We start from the raw sequence: 22787 nt of genomic DNA, 5'->3' as shown, positions 1-22787 counted from the left end.
ATGGATTTGTTTCCTTCCAAAGAACGGAAGCACGCTTCAGATGGAACGCAACTGCCAAGTATTACGTGTACTTGAGGCACCTGAGGGAAAACTCTCGGATCTCTCGCGTGATCTTGACCGATATCTCTGACGTCAGATTTCAGAAGAATCCGTTTGAGTTGATGGACTTGATGGGTGATCAACTGTATGTAGGAACTGATGTAGACACGTTTCCAAATATAGCGTCTATGGGGTGGCTTCGGAAACGGTTAAGCAGCTGCTTTAACGACGGCTTTAGTCACGAATACGATATTCCAACCATCAAGAGCCGCTATAATGTTTATAATGCCGGCGTTATAGGTGGTTCTCGGGAGCTAATGCTGCAATTCCTGGAAAAGCTGGTCGCCATATTGGATCAGACGACACCTGGGATAAATTGCAACTTGGCTGCAGTGAACTATGTTCTACATGGGCATTTTGATGGTAATATTTACACCGGTTTTCCCTGGACTAGTAGGTTTCTCAGGAAGCAGAAATCTCCTAAAGGCGTTTATATCATCCACAAATGAGAAAACTCGTTTAAAATTGGTTCTATATTCAAAATTTCAAACTATGCAGAACAATGCATCGATGAAAAACTAAGTGAACAGCGCCTAGGCTTTCCAAATGCCATGTACGTCTCCTAAAATGCTAACTGGAAATCATAAGGGTATGTTGTTATTCGGCCTTGTCTTCCTTAGAGCAAGAGGATGAATTTATGAATGTCTTACAGATGTAATTTGCTTTGCTGAATACTGAGGCTATGATAAACCAGAAATACCATAAGACATCTTACGTTTTGTTAAAGGTAAAGCCAATGTGAATATTGGTTATCATAATTCCTTCTATATATATGGCTGTCATGCAGTGTATTATTAAGGTTTATTATAAATCTATACTGAACAGTCTACACCGAGAAGTTCTTTCTGTCAAGTTCACACGTACACAATTGAAAGTACTATTTCACGATTGAATCCTCCCTCCTGATGGAACGAGTTCTTAACCTGTAAACAAATAAAAATGGTATATTTCACTGTGTAGCTGTAAAAACTCTCGCCTACTACGCATATAACTACATGTGGAACAAAAATATCCCCTTATACATCATCATCACCATCATCATCATCATCATCACACCACCATTCACTATCACTACAACGGCAACCCCGTTGCCGCCCTTGTATTTCTGCAGAATGCGTAACAAGGTCTTTATGTCTATGGCCCTCAAAAACAGTCATAGTCATATCAAATGAACAGTGAGTGGCAATAACACTTTCACACCAATCACGACTTCATATGAGGAGCTTTGATATGTTTATCGATTTGGGTTATTGAATCATTCCAACCAATTGATTTTTTTCGCTGTACATGTACAATGTGGATGCAATCAATATCATCTGTTATCATCAGAACACCAACATCACCAAAGCAAAGCAACCGTACAGTTGTGGAAACGTTTGGCACTATCTAATGGTAATGCATTGCTAGCTGCTTACGATAAAGGCATGGCAATACCTTGGGTTATGGGCTATTTAGAACACTTTGTTGCCATCAATGGGCAATGCAGGAACAGAAAAGGGCTGACTGGACGATTTGTATCCTTTCAAACTACCTTTGCCATCAAGGTTGTTGACCCTACAAAGAGTATACGCCTTTAAATGCCAAACCGGTGATTTCTTTGAATCCCAGGACAACTGGCGTGTCAAAATGTGACAAGACATCAGTATAGAAGAGACGTGTCTGCGATCCTTGGATCATCACTGGCGTCATGGCGAAATGAGCAACGCCTTTTACTCCTGCCCCTGCGATGCCAGGGTCAGCTGAAGTGATCATCGTCCGTTGATTGCCTCATGAAGACCATGTGAACCGTGTAATGAGCTGGACGCAGTAAGGTCTTGCTGGGTGTGAAATTGCCTGGTCTTCGGTAGACCCACTGGCTACCTCCAGGCTACGGTGGATGACTATCCCGTAGTCTTTATTCTCCGGGCGTGTCAAGGTTGTAGTGCCGGGCTTGAACTCATGAATGAAAGCAATAACTCCGAACCTTCTGGGCGTACCGGCAAGGCTGTAGGCCAGCAAGGGTCAAGCCATGCGGCTCTACCAGGATTACCCGAAATGTAACGCTTTCACGTTTTCTAAATCTTTCTCATATCCTCCGCGAAAGGAGTTGCAAAAACAGGGTTTAAGCATGTAACATGGTTCCTTTCCATCCCACCCCACGCTATCCACCCGTGAAAGGTTGTGAAATGAATAGGATAGTGAGGTGGCAGTTGGCATTTCAAAGCTGTGATGAATCTGGCTGCCATGGTCTTCGTTATATTCCTATACATCAACTCAGGGAAAGGGCATAAATAACCTTAAGGGGACGTATAAAAACAGCATAGCCTTAGGAAATAAAACACATAAAATCTAGATAATCTGATCTACTACAAAATTGGCATTGATTGCAATAATTGTACAGCAACGAGAAAAAGTCAATGCAAAACGCTCCATTGCAACCTGGGCCCAACGCTTAATTCTTCGTGACCAGCCCTTTATTGTGAATTTTAGATGTAGTTTTGGCTGCCCTAGCGTTATTAGTATTTATTAGTGTACCATCGTTCACAAACACTGTTGATCGTGTATGGTCTTTACTGCTACATGTAATCTATCCAACGAGACACGAAAAATATGCCGACTGTCTATAGAGTGAGTCCAATATATCCTTTACTAAAAGGTTGGTTGTTGTACATTTATCAGATACGTAGTTTAAATGTGTGAACATTCTCTGCCTTAAGGTACAAGAGCTTTACATCTAAGGAAATCAAACATCCAAATTCAATATGCAATGACGATAACTGATCAAAAAATTAAACCGTCCAATGTATACCACTTACTGTCAACAAAGTAACCCAAATTCCCTTCTAGAGGCGACTATAAAGGAATTAGGTTACCCATTATCAGTATCGGTTTACGAGCCATTCGCATTGACCCACTGGCATTTATTGGATGATTGTGGGTTTTACTGGTGAGGTGTCAAGTTGAATAGGATCTAGGACATTGTGATCGCTTTAACGGTAATTACCATCACCATCATGGCGTCTCACTAGACCTCACTGTGACCTGAATTGGATTTGTGTTACCCTTGACTTTATAATGAGAATATCATGCAAAATGTACAAGTATGACTAAAATGACAACAAAACACACAAAGCGTAAAAAAAATATCGATGAAATTCGCCGCTCGGTTGCAGTGAGGCCGCCAACGTGCCGCATCTTCAGTGAGCCTAGATACCCCCTTTAAGCACCACTCCCTAATGTTAAGAAATGACAGAAGGTTTGAGTGTATGTTCATTTTGACGAACAATAATCCCGTCAATGATTTGTTTACTCAGCCTGTGTTTACGCCATCTCTCGCTTGCCAAGGTTAATGACCTCATCCCCTAGGGGCGGTAACAATCGGGCCAGCCGCTAGGAGCGCGATTTAGTCAGTTTCAAGCTAGCTGAAGCACACCGTGCCAGGTTGTACCAACACAATGCTCGAGTAATCATTTACTGATCCTAGCTGACTCGGAGTCAATAAAACATCTCAGCCTTTAAGCTGTAACCTACATTTTCCTGATTGTTATCAATGATTGGGTCTTAGTGTATCATCTATAGGATAAGATCCACACTGCAAGATGCCCTTGTTTTAAATTGAGAAAGAAGGGGGTCAAGAGGGGATTCGAGGCCTACCATGAATATAATTAACGGGAAATGATGTAATATGGAGGATAGATTAGAATAAGATAAAATAGTAGGAAAATGAAATACCATCAGAATGGTCACCGACTGACTGGAGCAGGTGCCACATACACGCAGCGCCCCTTTCTGTGAGTTGTTGTACTGCATCAACAAAACCACCAACCACCATGCAGCAATTCAAAGATCCTTTGACATAATTATTAGAAATGAAGCTTAGCTTCATGCTGAATCATTGCATTTTGCGTTGAAAAATCCTGCGATAATCCATACATATGTACGTGCCTTTTGTATGTGCACATTTCGAGATATTTCCTATGCATGTATATATATGACGAATGAAAACATTTCCTCAATAAGCTAGTTCGGAGTTGCTACTACGCATGGGCAGTGTCAAAGGTGAAGGCCCCCGGCTTGAAAACAGTGCTCGTCTCGACATTGTCTTGATTTGCATAACAACGCCCCGCCGGGTTTTGTTCACGTCTGGGGGGCCTTCACCTTTGACACTGCACGTGCGTAGCAGCAACTCCGAACTAGCTTATTAGGTAATGTGACTAATGTCAAAAGGATTTACAGCCAAACTGGTATCAAATTACCAATGCTTATCATTGCAATGGTAGCTAGTGGTTCTTGACCAAATTGTTGGGGTCGCCGGGCGTTGTTAGAGTTAGTGGGGAGGGCATAGCTTTGGGGATCTGCCAGTATTCTGTTTGAGACGAACTTCCTATTAAAGCTAGAATAGTTCACCATGTGATGCATGAATGACTGATTTAATGGATGGATGAATTCATGAATGAGTGGCTGGAACAATGGATGAGTGAATGAGTGAGTGAGTGGCTGAATGAATGAATGGATACTTACGAGTAGTTGGCACGAATTACACAGTACAGCCATATTGACTGGCTGTTTGACGGGAAGCCCATATGATATGGCGTATGCATTGGAAGCCCTGATTGGCTTATACAGTAATCATGTCACTGGTCCATCTATTAACTTTATATAACGTTATAAGTTCCTTTTTTCTTTTTAAGTGCATGTGGTGAATGCCAATTATAAGATGATGTAACGGAGTAGGCATGATCAAAAAGGTGCCAAAAACTCATTTCAGTAAGCAGTCTTTACCGAATGATTTCACTTGCAGATTCACTGGTAACCAATAGGTGGCGCTTACATGCGACTGTACTATACAAAGATATCCCTGTGTTTACAATGGTATCGTCCAGTGTAGGTCAAAGGTGAAAGCTAGTTGGTTCGGAAAAAAAAACACCACAGCAAGTCTTCGTTTCATACCTGGTAAGTCATGTTAACGGCAAGTAATCAAGTTATCTATATATTCATATTGTAAGAGAGTAAAACAGGAAAGTGTAGGTTTGTTTATTGTGAGACTTTGATGCAAATAAGCTTTTGTACGCCGTATTTCTCTGTCGCTTCCTGCCCCCCTCCCCACTGTAAGTGTCAAGTGTATCCTATGTGCATTTGCAATTTGGTACGTTAGAAAAGTGAGAAAATAGATGGATTAAAGAAGTATCAATCTACCTTAACATTACTTAAATGGCATTCAGAAGTAACTGTAATTGATTAATTTGGGAATCTTGGACATGGAAGTAAACCTCCTTTACTTTTCCATCAACAACTGGGAGACCCCGGTTCGAATTTGGGAATGGTATCCTTGTTGGAGCTGCACCGTCTTTTGGAAGAGACGTAAAATTGGGGTTCCATGTTCGAGGAGGTGCCTCGAGCATGTTACAACAGCCTTATTTCTCGTATGGCTACCTACTGGCTTTAAATAATACAACACATATAAAGAACGGTTGCAGTCGGATGTGTGACATAACCAGCTGCTGCCGCGCCGTGTGCCTGCAAAGCTGTTGTGTTATGCCGAATGGCGGTTATACCGGCTATACAGATACAGATATAGATACAGAACGGGGTGAATAATCTAAGTATCAACACTGTTTATTTCCCATCAGTACCTTACCTATCTGAAGCAGCCATGGCAGACTCAGGAAATGACGACGAGCCAACCATCCCTCGAGCTGCCATCAACAAACTCATCAAAGAACTGGTGCCAAACATCAGGGTTGCTAATGATTCAAGGTGAGGGAAACATAGACTGTTGCAGGGTTACCTTTACTTTTTCTTTTGTATAGAACTGTATAAAAGTAACCCTACAACAGTCGCCACCGCTAAGGAAAACATTGTTATTGACTACAGTTCAAATGACCAATGTTACTGATTCACAGGCAATGAGTTTATGTTATTAGGACTCTATACTGAAATTGTAGATTGACATTTCAACACATGTAGGCATAAGCTGGGCCCCTGAGACATAAATAAAACACATCTGGTTGGTGTGTTATGCCGAAGGGTGGTTATACCAGCTATAAAGATACAGATACATCTGGACATTAACAACCGGTGCAATGGCCTAATGGGTAGAGTGTTCGCCTTGCATATGGTAGGTCGTGAGTTCGAACCCCGGCCGGGTCATACCAAAGACTTTAAAAAATGGTACATGCTTCTTTCTCTGCTCAGCACTCAGCATTTGGGAAAGACAAAGAGTATGGAAGTTAAACACACACATCACTACCAGCGGACCAGCCCCCTGCTGTAGTGACTTGCACGTGTGTGGCCCCAGGGCTAAGAATGGAGATGGGCGCCACCCCTACGCATCTTATCAAGATGTTTGGGACACTTTAACTTAACATCTGGACATTGTATCAACTATCAAACATTGTCTAGACAACAAGTGTCTACAAGTTAAGGGCCTTCACCTTAGATCAAGGATGTTGTTTTTACCTCATGCATGCCCAGTTCAAACTGTGAACTGGATTATACAATCTATTCATTAAGCTTGTTTACAGTTTGAAGTACATGTGCAGTGTGATGCATTTGTCAAAGTAACTTGTACTAGTAGGCCCTTGAGACATAGACAAAAGATGGTATCAAACATGGTCTGGATGAGAACTGTTTACAACTATACAAGTTAGAGTCCTTCATCCTTGACCTCTCACATGTACAGTTCAAACTGCGAACCAGCGTATTGTTAAGTGGGTGCATGGAGGTTGAACCTTTAGCCTCCTTGGTAGGTGAGAACCAGCGCCAGTTCATTTTGTAAAGCAGAATGTTCTCTCCTCTGTTGGTGTTCAGGGAGCTGATTCTTAACTGCTGTACCGAGTTCATCCACTTGGTGGCGTCGGAGGCCAATGAGATTTGCACAAAAGAGGGGAAGAAGACAATATCACCGGAACATATTCTAGCAGGTTTGAATGTCGAATTATCTATTCCATTAGGGAAAGAGGATAAAGACATTTTTCCCTGCTGATCTTTAATCCATATGCGATATAAGAAATACATTGTAGTGAAAAAAGTTAATTTTTATGCTGTACAGTGTTTTCACACTAAGTCAATGCTGTAACTGCCACCATTTTGGTGTCCCTATTTGCATTTCAGTTAATCATAGTTCGAGTATTTTCAGTTGTTAAAACCTCTAGAAGGCTTCTTGTATATTGTGTGAACATACTGTATTTCACAGCTCTAGAAAGCCTGGGCTTCGGCTCGTACACAGAGGATGTGAGAAGTGTTCTGGAGGAGTGTAAAACAGTCGCAGCCAAGAAACGGAGAGCGAGCACACGGCTAGAGAACCTGGGGATTCCCGAGGAGGAGCTTTTTAGGCAACAACAGGAGCTGTTTGCTAAGGTGAGAAAATCTTGACACTTTTGGCTTTGAAGCATTATTTTCTTAGGACTTGCAGATTGCCATTTGTATAATGAAAATGTTTAATCCAAGATATTGTCAAATTTGATTTTATTATGTTATGGATAATATATCTTTTAACATTGGCATACTGATATCAGCAGCTAAGTACTTGATGTCTACCCTGGGTGTCATCCTCCTTAGTTTATTCCTGCTCACATACACTCTAAACATTGGTGTGGGGAAGTATGAAAGAGGACGTATGCTAACAAGGATGGTACCCTGGCTAAGTGATGTCGTAACTAAAAAAGATATAATTCATAACAGGCAAATGAAAAGATGCTTTCACCCACATGTACCATAATAATTATTGATATGGAGAGTGTGATGTCATGGGGAGAGATATTTCAGGCTTTGCTCCTTCCCCTATATATTATGGTTGACAGCTTGCCTCTCCCAATGTAGGTTATGATTGACAGCTGGCCCCTCCCTATGTAGGTTTTCATTGACAGCTGGCCCCACCCCTATGTGTTATAATTGACAGCTGGCCCCTCCCCTGTAAGTTATGATTGACAGCTCTTCTCCCCTGTAGGTTCTGATTGACAGTTTTGATTGACATTTTCCCCAGGCCAGACAGCAGCAGGCCGAGGCAGAGCAGCAGGAGTGGCTGAGGATGCAGCAGGCAGCACAGGAGACACCACAGCCACAGGAGGGGGGTGCTGCAGGTGGGGTGGAGCAGGAGGCGGGGGACCAGGACGATTCATGAACACAACCACAGGAGGGGGGTGCTGCAGGGGTGGGTGGAGAAGGGGGTATGAGGGACAAGGATTCATGAAGTTGACACAGAGGCATGAACGGATAGCCTTTGAAGGAAGTTTTCAACAGATTTTGATGTAAATGTATTTTTGTTTGTTGCCCTAAGATGTCACAAAGCAAATAAAAAGGTGACCCAGAATCTAGTTCAAGTTGGTTCAACTATTTGTAAATTGTATTGTATTGACATAGTTTCATGTAAGATTATTAAAGATACAAACTTTCATAAGAGGGAACAGCAGTGGGGGAAATTTTCACATTGAAAAACAATTTTGTTGCTTTGGATTTAGATGCTTGGGGAGATCATATGTTACTTTCTCATATTTGCCTGTGTCTCAACGAGCATATGTGCTATAGTCTGTACTCTGTATCCTTAACTTGTTATTGTTTTGGTCCAGGAATCTGTGCAGGTTTTAGTTTGATACTGTCACAAAATCATGACAAACATTTTATTTTCTGTTTTGTGAGAAAGAAGAGTGATATGTGGTGGGAGCATCTCCAAGCATTGAAAATAATTGTTAGATCAAACCATGGATACTACAAACTCTATCTGTACTATATGATAAGATACTATTCTCGTTATTTTGTTATCAGTAAAAATGGTTTGGAAGAATGGATATACATGTATAAGGATGCTGTAATAGTCATCAAAAAGAAAGTTTATATCAATACCATTTACTGATGAAGCACCTGTTAATTTCCCTCTAACGTTATTGTTTCTCTGTTTGTTTACAATGCCATTTGTTCACCCTATCATGCCTGTTGTTATATGGCAACATTTTCAGAGACCAGTAGTTGAAAAGAATACATATTGTTCTTCAGTTTCTATAGTTTGGTGATTTTCTGACCTGACAAATAGGACTTCAATTGCATAATTGATTGGAAAATAATATGATTCCAGTGTTTACTGGTGAAGCTGGTGTGTTACGCCATAAATCCTCTGTAGCTAGATAATGGGAATTTGATACTTAGAAATTTAAAAAAAAAACTCCAGGCCAAAAATTACATGGAAAACACTGGTATGATAGAATTTCCTCAGCAATTATGCAAGTTTAGTTGGGGTGTGCTTTTTCCTGCCACCAAATAATCAAGAGTTCCCAAGACCTACCCACATACCAAATATCATCACAATCCATTCAGACCTTCTCAAGTTATTGCTAGCCAAAATACTGTATCCAGAAACAGACAGATATACCGAAAACAATTATACCTCTATTTTCACGGAGGTAATTAACAATTCCTCTTTCACTTAGAAACCTCAAAACAACAACACTGTTCTTGCTTCATGCAACTAGGTACATACTCCTCTGTTTTTCAGTGTAGATTTGCTCAGTTGACCTTCACCCTCGTCATCCAAAGACCTACGGACATACCAAGACAATTCGTCTAGAGCTTCTTGACTTATGCTGACAACAACTACAACACACACACACACACACACAGCTACCTTGTTCTGATTTGAGATTAGTTATAGGGAGGCCTAAAGAGTTACAATAGATGCCAGTAGAGAAGAAAAAGAAGGTGTCATTATCTCAGAAATAAAAACATCAGACTACAAAAACTTAGTAGAGCCCTTGGATAGGTCCTACAGGCTTCAGACACCCAGTTGAAGATCATCCCAGTACCCAGTATATCATAGGGGTGCCAAAACCCACAAGGTGGAGACAGACCATTTTATTTTATTTTAACTAATTCAGCAACTACAGAGTCTATCCTACCACAGCCACTCTTAAACTGCCCAGATTTCATAAAAGATCCCACCAAAAAAGGATTTTTCAATGGTTTAAACCCTTGTTTTTCTCTTCACCGTGGGGTCTAGGCGCAGGCGTTAACTGTTCCGTCTCCCCTGTATCAGACATGACTCATAGTTTCGGTCGCTATAGGCGTGGCTAGGTAATCTGCTTGCTTGTTTCGGGAGTCTAAAAGCGCTGAGTCACCCGAGATTCTGCTAAGTTCGAGGCCGAGAGGAGATGATTGGCATTAAACAGTATGAACGTACCTTAACTGCCTTTCACACCAATCAGGTAGATTACTAAAAGGTAGACGACGTGGTTTCCATACGTCACGGACAAACTCAGAACGTTGCGCAGAACGTCTGCGCACATATAGAGACTTGTACCATTTGTTCTGTACTGGCGGCGGTTAGGATTACAATTATCTTGCATCAGCCCAAGAGACACTTGCAGTTGACTTCAACGTCTTGCGCCAGACGATTTGACGACCATCTGAAGACATCTTGGACAAATAAGATGTAGTTCCACGAAAGGAAACGAACGTTTTTTTGCACGCGGACGGGAAGGTATGTAGTACTAAATATGTCATCCGTTTCCAGATGTGCTACAATGTGTTGTTTGGTTGAATACTATAAATATGTGCATGTAGTCACAACTTTGTACAAGGGACGATGTAATGGACGTCAAGAGACGTTGGAACGTCCATGGCGTGACTCATGGCGTGTTTGCATTGTTTGGCCTTCAATGGCAAGAGAACTTTTCGCCTCAAGTCTCTTGATGGTTATCTCCAGATTGGGTCCTGCGAATAAAACACTCCATGGCCAAACTCCCATGGCAAATATTTTCCCTATAGCCGGCGCGATTAGTCTGACAGAGACTAGCCGTGATTCGCCAAGGGAACGAATACGTACATAACAAATTTCTATTGGCTAGGCAAAGTAAAATCAATGTTGTATCCATTCATACAAAACCGGTACAACGACATTTGATGCCGCTGGCACATTTACACGATACGCTAGCCTTATCTTCTGACCTTGCGGAATGCAAGAAAATTCCAGTGAAGCTACCTTTGTCCGACCTTTTATTCTATACAAAAAAGTTAAGTGATCTAACGTTATGCCATAGTCGAAATTCTTCGTTATTCTTGCAGCAATATCGTAGCACGCAAACATGGGTGGGTGACATAGTGCTGACTAGCGCCATTTTGCTTTTCTTGTTTTCAGACAACAGAAAGTCAAAGACATACCCCCAGAGCCAGGTGTACCTAGAAATCCGTAGTTTGGGCATCTTGATATAGCATTTTGCGGTATCCTCATTAAATTTCAATCATGTGATGTTACTGGTGGCGGCTGTTTTGTAAAACCAAGGAGATCCTTGGTAAGAAACTACGTCAAAGGGTGTTGACTTTGCCTCCTTCGAAACTCTTTTCAGAAAAGAGGAACAAGCATATAACATTACAGTTGCGTTGTTTGCATTGGCGTGGGCCTTTCCCTGGGGTTTGTTCAAGCAGAAGAATTTTGCGCCAGTGTCAACAGAACTCACGTTAGCTTTCAATCGGCACCTGTCGGGCTATTTTATTGATACAGCAAATAGAAAAACAAAAAAGGTAAATATATTTCCAAATATATAGTCACAGTACATATCACAGCATCAGCTCATGATCAAATGTGAACTGATGCTAGGCCATGTCGGTGGAAATACTTAGTTAATCGGACACAGCCCGTCGATTCTTTCATTCTTAATTTTGTCGGTATTTTGTTAGTTTTAATGCATGGTAACTGGGGACAATCGACGTTGTTCAGTCCCCAGCAACAAGAGATTCCCACTTCGGCGCAGTAGTTCGAAAAGAATACTGCTTCCACGCCATGCCCTTTACAAGTGTACGCACTCTTATTTGTGAAAAGATAATGACGTTTGTCATGTCACTGTTAAATTAGTGTTTGCTCGTAGAACCACCAACACTCTATTTTAGCTAAGGCCCTCGTACATCCGCCATGGCCTACAGCAACAACGTTAACAAAATATCAACACGCCATCAATGGTCAAATCTATGTTTCACGGTTGGGTTTCGTGGGCTTTGTTTGGGGTGCATTCAAACAACCTTAACTAGAAATCTTAGACTGGTATTTGAAATCCAGTCCGCAAATCTATTCTATGGTACGTACTACTACGTAGTACTACTTACATTGCAATAGGCTTAAAGCTAACAAACCGCATCCAGGTTGCCTACGAAGCCGCAGATTTGCACATGACCTTACTTTGAAATAGTCCTTTTGTATAATACATTTTATGACAAGTTGCCCATTCTACGACAACGAAAGAAATGAGCTGTTTAAAGAGGCCACCATATTTCATCCTAATTTCTCCACGTTTTCAGACGAAAAGAAAACTACTCTCCTCTTAAAATCACAAAACCCACATATCACAGAAAAAGTGGGATCATTCGTCTTCTACAGTCTCGGAAAAAGAAGTCGAACCCAATAAGTTAGAACTTAGTGGCAGTAGTTAAGACTAGAGTAGACATTTGTTATACTGTTCATTATTGTCTGTCCGTCCACTCCGTGTTACATGTACATGTACTTGCAATTAGCCTACGGGCAGGAATTTGCAATAAAACTTTTCATTTTTCATTATATACACGGTCTTAATTAGAGTAAAGCTTCTGATGCATGCACTAGTCAACGCGACTGTGTCTGGGGCTAATTACAGATAAAACATCCATACTCGTAAAACAGTATTCGCTAAAAATCTAGAGTTCCATTAGATGAAATTATAGTACCAACGCCATTTACAGGTACACTTTCAAAGTGAATATTTGTGTCAGTTATGTTGTTATCTTGATAACCACAGAAAAAGACAAGCTACAAGATGGGGGTGGACCTGGGCACATACAGGGCACGGATTGGCGGTTTCTGTAACGGGGGGTATGACTCGTGCTGGAGGGAGGCGTCCAACTTGTTGGTATGGGCAGCGATCTCGCAACTCATGTTAAAGCTTGCTGGAGATGTCGAAGAAAATCCTGGGCCGGCAGGGTGAGTAAGCATGTGTGCTGAAAACGATACACCTGTTCCACGTCCCCTATTTAAGTACCTTTCCTGCAGCTTTCCTTTAGACGTTGCGACTCGCAACATATGTTAACAAAAGGTTACAAAAACAATGATGCGCCAAACATGTCTTGCAATATGCAATAGATGTAATACAAGTAGGTAGGAAGAAGAAACATCGAAGGAAATATTATTAAGGCATACGGTATTTTCCGGGGAGGTATATAGACCAAATTTTCCATTCACAAAATGTAGTCAGTTGGGCAACTTCGATATCGTGAACATATAACTTTATATATAACATATTGTCATCTGTTTCAGATGGTGGTCATGGCTATGGTCCTGGTGGTCAGGTGACACGGATGCAGAAGAAAAGCAGCCATCGTCTCGATCGGCCAGATCAAAGTCAAGGAGAAAGAGAAGATCCAATCAGAGTAACAATACGAGCACTGCTCAAAGGGACAGAGGGCGCAAGAGGGTAATGTGCACATTCTTTTCTAGCTTATCACTCCAAAGGTGTGCCAATGTGTTTCAACACGGAATGATGGTGAGACCAATGTTAGCTGGCTATTTCCTGACTGGAAGACTTCAACGTTATACGTTACCTAGAGTTTGTACCCATTGTAGTCTGGTATAAAGATCAAATTACTGAAATAAAAAGAATTCCTACCGGGTTAGTTTAATCTTGTGTATGAACAAGTATATGAACAAACGATGAGCCACATGAGCCAAGAACACAATGGCATCTACCTCGCCCTCTCTCCCGATATGTCACTGTATATACATACATACATACATATTTACATATATACAGACATGTTCTATACAGAAAGTCACTTGTATTTACAATTGGTCTTACGTTGGCCTGCATTGTTGTACACACAGATGCACCGCACACCGCCTCCACTTGAAGACGACGTATGCATAGGGGATGCAGTGAAAGGGAAAGGTACGTGATCGAAGAAGCTCTTTCTCTTGTCGAACATTGATATTCATGCTGAATACTTAGTAACTCTAGTAGGTCAAAGAAATGACCAGTGGTATGATCGACCAGGAAGATGCAATGTGTCACATAACATATTGAACTTTTTCAGCCGTCGAACCTCATGGTGAATCCCAAACCAGCGAAGACTGGCTATCATCATGGCAGGTGGAAGACGTCACCAACTGGATGAAAGGAATAGGGTTGAAGAACGAAGACATAAAGGTATTGCGTCAGGTGGAAGTCGATGGTTCCACGCTGCAGAAGTACAACATAGAAACTTTAAGGTATGATCTCAGAGAGATTGGGCATAGCCTTCCTCCAGGTGTTATTAGAAAGATTATAAACTCAAGAGACGATATGGTTAGGGAGGGCAGATTTAATAAGAGAGGACTTGAGCAGTCACAGTGCATAGATGCTGAGGTTGGTTTGCAAACTGTTAAACTGCCACATAAGAGGGTAGAAAGGGAAAGCTCATGTGATAGTAACAATGATATAGGGAGATTAACATCACATGGAAATGAACAAGCAGCTAGTCAAACGGTCCCTACTGGGATTGAACCTGTTGTGCGACCAAAACAAAGAGTTGACCCCATAGTCTGGCCTTCAATGTCTCATGAAACTGAAATGGGGCTCAACAGAAACAACTCAGACCAGCAAAATGGGTCAACGGGTGTATCCACGCAGACCAGTGGTATGCCGGTAAGGGGTGCAAACGCCATGACTGGAAATTCTGCGAAGCAAATACCAGAAAACTTTAGGCAATTTGACAAAGAGGTGGACAGCTGCAACTATTACGCAGGGCGATTTTTCCCCACAGGAGAATCAGGTGCAGATGGACCGCATATCAGTCATGAGTACAAGTTATTCACAGAAGCAGTAAAGCAAACAGAAGCAAAAATGAAGACAAAATACTTGAGCGAAACGTTACGCTTCGCGTGTGGATGTCTTAATGAAAGAGCAACTGGAACTATCCATTTTGATGTTTCTGACAATGGTGAAATTGTTGGAGTTCCAATTTCTAGCGCGCAAATCCAAAAATACCGCGATTGGCTCAGCGATGCTAAGGAGAAAATGTTTGAAATTTCCTTACACCAACGCGAGGCAGCTACACATTGTATTCGTCAACCTAAGTTTGTGCCAGTCGTTAGAAATGGTGTTCGGGATTTACATTATGTGTTGGAAGTAGACGTTGTTCCGTCCAGTGAATACTGCAAAGGAGTTATGTTTAAGGTTGCATTGCCATTGGAGGATGGCAGCAAAGCTAAACCAGCAGCATTTCGCCGTTCCAAAGCCGCAACAGACAAACTCAGTACCACAAAGAAAGAAAATGAATTCATAGGAATCTTGCCAGGTATTGTTGAAAATCTTCAGAAACGAGAACAAAGTCAAAGTAAAGCTAAAGGTTTGCGTTCCGCGGACACGCTAGACAAGGCAGACGAGCTAATCAGGTTACTTTGTGCAGGGGAGAAAACGTTGGAAGGTTTTGTTCATCGCATCCTCGTTACAAATGGAACAGATGAACTAAAACCCAGTGTGGACGCATTCAGGGACCTGTATTACTTTGTCGTGGATATCCCCTTCACAACTGTGTTTGATTTCGACGCGGAATCTCCTCTAGATGGGCTGCATAAAATGTATTGTGACCTTACTGAAGAGAGAGAAGACAGTACGTCAATCATCAGAACGTTAGAGCCAGATAGTTTTTCCAGAAACACGTCTATGACAGCACTAGACTTCTACACAGATGTGAATTTTCCAAAAGAGCTTTGCTGGATCATGTCAAACGGGTGGATAGACTCAACTGGCAACAATGAGCAACCGATGGACCTGAAGACGTGGACAGAGTTAAGAGGAAGAGGAATCACAGATGCAATGATTAAGTACACAGACGCGGGTATGATCCAAGAAGGACGAGTTGTAATAGTGTTCCTCCTACTATCAAAATCAGAAATAGACATAATGGCAGAGCTTTTTCACTATTTTTGCATGCGTCTTGGTCTCAGTAGCGTAATGATTCTGACAACCAATGAGCAGACCTTGGCTGCATGGATGGGTGCAGTTCAGCACAAGTACAGGAAAGACGACATTTGGCGTCGTGCTATCGTAATGCCACCGAAACATATTGGTTTTGTTGTATCACAATTGAAAGGCACTTCCTATGGCAGAAAATGCTACGTAAAATGCTCCACAGGTGCAAATGCTCATCTAGATTGTAAAACAAAGAAAGGTATGCAAGACCTGGACGTTCTTAGCGTTACTCAGTGCACTGATACAATCACAGAAATTCAAGGAGACCGGGAGGCCATTGACAAACTTAAAACAGAATCTGAGCTTAATTTCTATAGGGGTAACAAGGTTGAATGGTGGAACTTCTTTTTCGATCAGACAGCAAAACGAGATGTCTACGGCCACCTTGATAGGTACATCAATAATGCGCTTGCTGGTTCACAAGGCCGAAAGATAAGTGTTATCACAATTCATCACCAACCCGGAGCAGGAGGTAGCACACTTGCTATAAATGCTCTGTGGGAATTTCGGAACAAGTGCAGATGTGTCATCATCAACAAGAGCCAACCGGACTGGGATACAGCTACTCAGTTGATGAAGCTTTACGCTTACAAGGAGGATGACTTGCAAAGATGTATACCTGTTCTAGCGCTATTGGAAGATATCGATGAAGATACATTCTACGACTTCCTGTCAACGCTGAGTAATGTCTTTGGGCGGAAAGACACAGCTCAGCCGGCATGCATTGTACTTTATTGCGGGCAAACGGAGATTACATCTCAGCAAAGTAACCCACAAACAGTTTATCTTGGCTTGAAGCTTTCAGTGCGTGAACAGGAGTGGTTCAGAACGAAGTCCCGGCAACTGGAGGCAAGAAGCGTTCCCGACATTAGTTTAGATGATATGATGTCATTCAACTTATTCAAGGAGGGCTTCAACAAGGATTACGTGAGACGAACTGTAGCAAAGTATTTGGAGCAGGTCACCCCGAAGGAGCGTGAGCTTATAGGCTACATAGCTTTGCTTAACGTTTTTCTTGTGAATACAAGCCTCCCTGCACCGCTATGTGACAACTTTATGCCAGGAGGGCAAAAATGGGAATGGCAACTATCAGAAGCTGCCAGGGTGTTATTGCTAAAGGTCCAAGCGTCAAAAAGTAGCATTGGGGCATACAGAGTCAAGCATCCGAAAATTGCTGAAGAGACATTGAGTCAGGCAATGAACAGTGGGCAAAGTCTGTCCGAAATGACCAACAACTTTTTGAACTGCTCAATGTTCAAGGAAAATACATTTGCCGTCAAGGAACTAATGGAGATGATGGACAAAATCTTAAAGCACCGGCCATGGAAGCAACGGTCACAACTGACTGAGCATGCACAAAAGAAGACGTTTGATGCAGATGCGAAGGTCGACGGCAACGAATACCAAGAGGCTTTCTCTCCTCTTGTACAGAAGATCATTACTGATGAGAACCATGAGGCTGTTGTTAAAGTTCTGCAGACATGGTGCGACGTAAAGAAGAAGATGCAACGAAAGCTGTATCCCAGAGTGGTTCACGATGATCCTACGATATGGCAACAAATAGCAAGAGTTTATCTTTACGCAAAAAAATATAAAGATGCTCACCATTGGGCAGATGAAGCCATTTCACTAAGCATGAAGCAAAGCTCATACCTCCTTGATACTAAGGGGCACATATATAAGGCGGAACTCGTTGCCCAGAAAGACAAAGGAAATTACGATCGACAAAGGGTAACCGAGATTGCCTTCAAAGCAACAGATATTTTCCGCCGAGCACAAGATATTAATAAGAGAGAAACGGGTGGGTTCAACTCAGCCCCATACTTTGGAGAGTTGTTCGTGTCATTCAAGCTTTTTGGTCTTGTCTACCACTCTACAAGTCGTGACCCAGAAATGCTCCGAAAGTTCCTTCTTACAGGAAAAGATCCACCAAGGTTCGTCCTTGACGTTTGGGGAACGTACACAGAAAGGCTCAGGCGCCTGGTGCTCAACATTCGAAACACCATGGACTACTTGTCAGAAATGCAGACTATTTACAAAGAGGACGACGAGATAGCAATTTACGACAGCGAGTTTCGGAAGCTACAGCTCGCGAAACGAAAACTTCAAATGTACATAGAGCTGTACATCAAGTACTTTGGGGAGTTTGATGAGAAACCACCCAGCTACATCAGGCTGCCTGAAGACGTGTGCAACTGGCGAAGAAGGAAAGTGATTTCCTTGGGTGGAAGCAATTTCAGAAAAGTCTTCCAGATGGCAAGAGATCATGAGTATGAAACACTAAGTGAAATCAAGGATCTATTATACGACAACATACCAAAGACATGTTTTGATCTCCATAATCTAATTGCTGTAAGTCTTGCACTAGCAAGGGATGAATCAGTGGAAGAATCCATAGCGTCTTACAAACAAGTTGTAAAGCTCAGTGAAGAATTCGTTCAGGTAGAGCATGACCACGAAATCAGCAGACTAAAGGCTTTCTTTTATGTAGTAATGTTTATGTGGCCTCGTAAAGAAATGGTAACAGAATTTAACCTTTCGACATTTGAACACTATATTAAAGAGTTGTCCGAGATGGGTAAGAGTAGCCTTTTTCGTAGAGCGAATCGCCATGGAGGACATGTTTCAGACTTTCGTCTGAACAAGAAGGTGTATTTTTACCTTGGTAGAGGACAGGGGCTGCATGCTTTCATTCATGCCACACAGATATCCGGTGATCAACGAGGAAAGGGAACGTTCCCATTCTGGGAGTCTTCTCAAGCAAAGCAGCTATTGAGGAGAGTAAATGGCAGATTGATCGAGTATGACACCATTCTCGCTGTCAATCCCTTCAATCCAAATAAGCCAATACGAATCCATCTTGCAAGACCAGAGACAGAGAAGTTTGTAGACAGGAAGGCAGTAAACTTTATTCTAGCCTTCAGCTGGTCAGGTCCACTCGCATTCAATGTCCTCGATGACCATGTTCAAGAAGATTCAGATTACGCACACATACCCCAATACACCGTCAGTCTACTACAGGAGGGAAAGCCAACACCAGACAGCAAAGGAGCAGTCGGTACGAATGAACAAACTAGAGAAGAGTCCAAGACGAAGCAGAGTACTAGTGATATGCTATTTAGTGACGCCTGCAAGAGTCAAGGTTCTGGTGGCTCCACAGCAACCAAAAGCAAAGGACTGTCTTGGGCTAAAACAAAGCAAGCCACATGTCCAAAATGCCGGACGATGTATACAATTAAGTCACATTTCACTCATTTTTCCTGCAAAACGTGTAAAACAAAATTCTCAACAATATGAGACACTACTAGTGCCTGGAAAAATCTACAGTTCATAAAAAAGGCAATGCATGCCTTACTAAAGGATGAAAGAGCTTTGCTGAGAATAAAGAATCTGCAATAGCAGAGTACCCAGAATACGCAAATACAGTGGTACATTTTCATTAGTTGGCCGGAATTCCCCTATCATAGACATATACACAAGATATGAAAAGGCCTTGAAGATTAGCCAGCAGAATACGTAGAAGAGAAAGAAAGACAGACTATGGAGGTCAAAACAAAAGACAATTGTGCCTTCAAGATACCTGATAAATGAATACTATTGTGTAATGCAATGTGCCAACTCTTTGGCTGCTTGTTCAATGAATTGTTCAATACATTACTTTTTATACTATAGATGCGTTTTCAGACTGATAACAAGTAAGAAAAGTATTTTTGATTAAACTTCCACTTGTACATAGTGTGCATTTGCAGAGCTATCATGTTGGTGTGTAACTACTGTACGTTGATGAAGGTTAGACATTCAGGTAATAAGATACGCCAAAAATAATGTAACTACTGTAATTGTAACAAAAGTGCGGCTGAACACAATGATTCATTTTGATCCATTTTGAAATAAGAAGGTTTTAGCCAAAATGAAAGTTAAAACTACATATATTTTCGGTATCATCGGATGTACAAAACAGTAGCTTTCACCGTGAATAACTAGATGAATAACTTTCTAAAATTTGTATCTATCCTGACTCGTGTAATTGCTTTTGGGATATTGTACATGTGTCTATCTTATGTTCACAAACATAGACATAGACACAGGCACAGAGACCAGTAGTAACTAAATGTATACAATAGAGGCAGGATGGTGAAACATTGTATTTTTCTACAATTACATGCAACTGTGCTGATCGCTGATATAGAATAGCATATGTCCTCCAGTACTATAGAGAAAGAGAATATCTTATATGCATGTATTCTTTTAAATTGTAGTATAGTTGTAATGAATAAAGTTTGGTAGTTACTAGTGTGCTCATATACATTTGTACTTTTTGTATACGAGGATAATGGATGCAATGATTTTCTAGTGAATTTGACAACACTAGACCACAGTCACTGGTAAGGTGAAGGATATGCCATGCATTAAAATAATCAAAGCTGTTAGCTCAGATCTGGGCCGATCTGCTAAGAGTAGAGATACGACAATACAGATGGTTTGTGCTCTATGGCAAAGGTTTGTTTGTTTGTTTGTTTATTTTTATTTATCCAGGGGTAACATATCGCCTGTGATGGCGTTTTTCAATGTGCCCTGGGGGGCAAATCCCCACATTCAAACTTAGATACATAAGATAACAAAAGAAACACAAACTGTAATTGAATAATAATACAAAGTAAACTTAACTAAATGCTTGGAAATACTAACTTATTACAACTAATTTCAAATAACAAAATGAATAAAACATAAATATAACAAAATATAACATAGAAAAACAATGGAATAACGTCAGAAAACAAAGGACGTCAGAAAAGAAAGGACTAGGACTATGTTTGCCTTAAAGCTCTCTAAACTACTGTCTATTTTTCACATGAAGGGTACCATACGGCTGAAATAGTAATTGCAAAGTGTTTACCAACGTGTAACCAGGCATATGACTTGTAAATAAAGTTGAACAATCCACAGATCCTCTGAAACGACCCTTAATCTTTGACCAATTATCTGTAACATAAAGAAAATTATATTGTAAGAAATACCTTTTTACAGAAGTTAGGTCACAACTTTGATCACTTTGAAAACTGTGAAAACTTTATTCAGTATTTAAAACTTCGCAGGTTTTTTTTTGTAAACCTGAATTGCGTTGCAAATTTACACAACAACAAGTTAACATTACATAAAAAGATGAGCCATCAAAACTACACATTGGCAAATCACACTTGACACAGTCACAATAGATATATGTAAAATCTGTTAAAAGCACGCTTACCATAGTCGCATTAGATATATAAAATCTTGTTGACGATCATCGTGCAGATACTCATCATCATCATCGGTAGTGATGATACTAAGCTAAAACATTAACAGATATAGAGATCATGGCAATCAATGCAACATTTTGGCTCATTGTTGCATCAATTTTATTAGAGTTCAGGGAAGAAGGCACATCCACCTTTTGTACACTGGCATATGTAATTGTGATCCTGATATACAAAACAGCCATTGTAGATGATTTTTTTAAATTTCAAAGTACTAGTCCTGGAAACTGATTTAAAGTTTTCTTGACATCCTTTGTTTACATGCAATTCATCACTGAGAATGAGTCAGTGATGAGTAAATTCGATTGATATCTAAGATTAAGATCAAGAAACTGCAGTATTCAAAACAATTATTGAATACTTCGGCAATATCCTTTTGTAAGATTAAGGGTTTTCCGCCTACATAATACACATGACACCGTGACAAACTTGTTTAAATGAGTCAAACAGATGATGAAAGTAACAAAGCCTGAGACTGGTGTGGAAAGGTCCACACATTTTCTGAATCTGCAATCTCTTCTATACTTAGAGTTCTAGCCTTACACAATAAAAAACAATGTACAGCCCTTCTAAAATTTCAATCATAACCAGGAAAAGTTTACTCAAAGCATACTTGAAAATAGGGTCAGTTGGACTTGATTTGAATAATTTTCATTTAATTGCGAGGCTCTGTCTCAGGCTCCCTGCATTTCTCAAATCATGGAAATCCGTCCTTCCTTTTTCTTAAGTTATCCACTTTGAAAGCTTTTAAACAAAACTGCCCCTGCAGTTACAAAACTAACCACTAAGGGGCCTAAACCAGCACCCCATTTTCCCGACGGTGAAAACTATCTGCCAGCCCAAAATAGAAAACAGAATTTAGCATGTCGAGGACAAAAGATACGAATTTTCCTCGTTAACTATGCAATGTTAATCTTAAATAGCATAGTTTGCATATATGTCCTAGCTAGCCTCCCGGATAAATCGATATCACAAAAATCCATACTTCCTATTCTCCACTTTGATATCCTCTTTGATAGATTTTAACAAAAACGCCCCTGTAAGCCCCATAACAAGCTTCTCGGGAGTCCAAACCTATAACACTTTATCCTACTTTATCAACACTTAATCCTAATTTATGAACACTGGTGAAGAGGGGTTCGCGGAAAAAGTTGGCCCTGTCTAGCTGGCCTGTCTACCCTGGCTATCTGCCCTTTTTGGACCCCAAGGGTGTGCATGGGGGTTTTGCATCTAATTGAATTTTCTTGAGGAAAACCTGGGTCAGTGGCAATCCGAGCTGTGGGTGGGCTGGACCATACTGTTGGAGGATAGGGACAGTTATGAGCAACTCCACCAACACTGTGAGAATATCTATTATTGATAAACAAACATCTAAGTATACAATAAAATGTACCAGGATTGTTACACTAGATAGAACTTTAGAGGAGGTGTGATGGGGTACAGGATAAACAAA

General features: G+C 41.0%; 3 protein-coding genes and 1 long non-coding RNA gene across 4 annotated transcripts in view; 3 read left to right on the top strand and 1 right to left on the bottom strand.

The window, feature by feature from the left end:
• The window catches only part of LOC136442575 (uncharacterized), a 67906-nt gene extending 63201 nt beyond the window's left edge, over window positions 1-4705 (bottom strand). Inside the window, exons 1-2 of the mRNA XM_066439500.1 lie at window positions 4600-4705; window positions 3811-3882 (exon numbers count right to left, since the gene is read on the bottom strand). Of these exons, the coding sequence (XP_066295597.1) occupies window positions 3811-3850 (40 nt within the window). The 5' untranslated portion in view covers window positions 3851-3882; window positions 4600-4705. The remainder of the gene's footprint in view (window positions 1-3810; window positions 3883-4599) is intronic.
• A 235-nt stretch (window positions 4706-4940) lies between these two features.
• Window positions 4941-9068, top strand: LOC136442225 (protein Dr1-like). Its single transcript, XM_066438978.1, has 5 exons — window positions 4941-5031; window positions 5709-5835; window positions 6889-7001; window positions 7274-7437; window positions 8063-9068. Exons 2-5 carry the CDS (start codon window positions 5732-5734, stop codon window positions 8198-8200), a joined length of 519 nt encoding a protein of 172 aa, XP_066295075.1. The 5' UTR covers window positions 4941-5031; window positions 5709-5731; the 3' UTR covers window positions 8201-9068.
• A 1119-nt stretch (window positions 9069-10187) lies between these two features.
• Window positions 10188-13496, top strand: LOC136442503 (uncharacterized). Its single transcript, XR_010757017.1, has 3 exons — window positions 10188-10546; window positions 12831-13012; window positions 13346-13496. It is a non-coding gene; the product is annotated as an uncharacterized lncRNA (long non-coding RNA).
• Window positions 13497-13565: 69 nt separating this feature from the next.
• On the top strand, window positions 13566-20536 carry LOC136442100 (sterile alpha motif domain-containing protein 9-like). Its single transcript, XM_066438725.1, has 3 exons — window positions 13566-13571; window positions 13910-13973; window positions 14119-20536. Exons 1-3 carry the CDS (start codon window positions 13566-13568, stop codon window positions 19332-19334), a joined length of 5286 nt encoding a protein of 1761 aa, XP_066294822.1. The 3' UTR covers window positions 19335-20536.
• The last annotated feature ends 2251 nt before the right edge of the window (window positions 20537-22787 follow it).

Source organism: Branchiostoma lanceolatum, chromosome 9 (genome assembly GCF_035083965.1).
Source record: "Branchiostoma lanceolatum isolate klBraLanc5 chromosome 9, klBraLanc5.hap2, whole genome shotgun sequence".
Lineage (NCBI taxonomy): Eukaryota > Metazoa > Chordata > Leptocardii > Amphioxiformes > Branchiostomatidae > Branchiostoma > Branchiostoma lanceolatum.
This window is presented reverse-complemented; position numbering and strand designations above follow the sequence as displayed.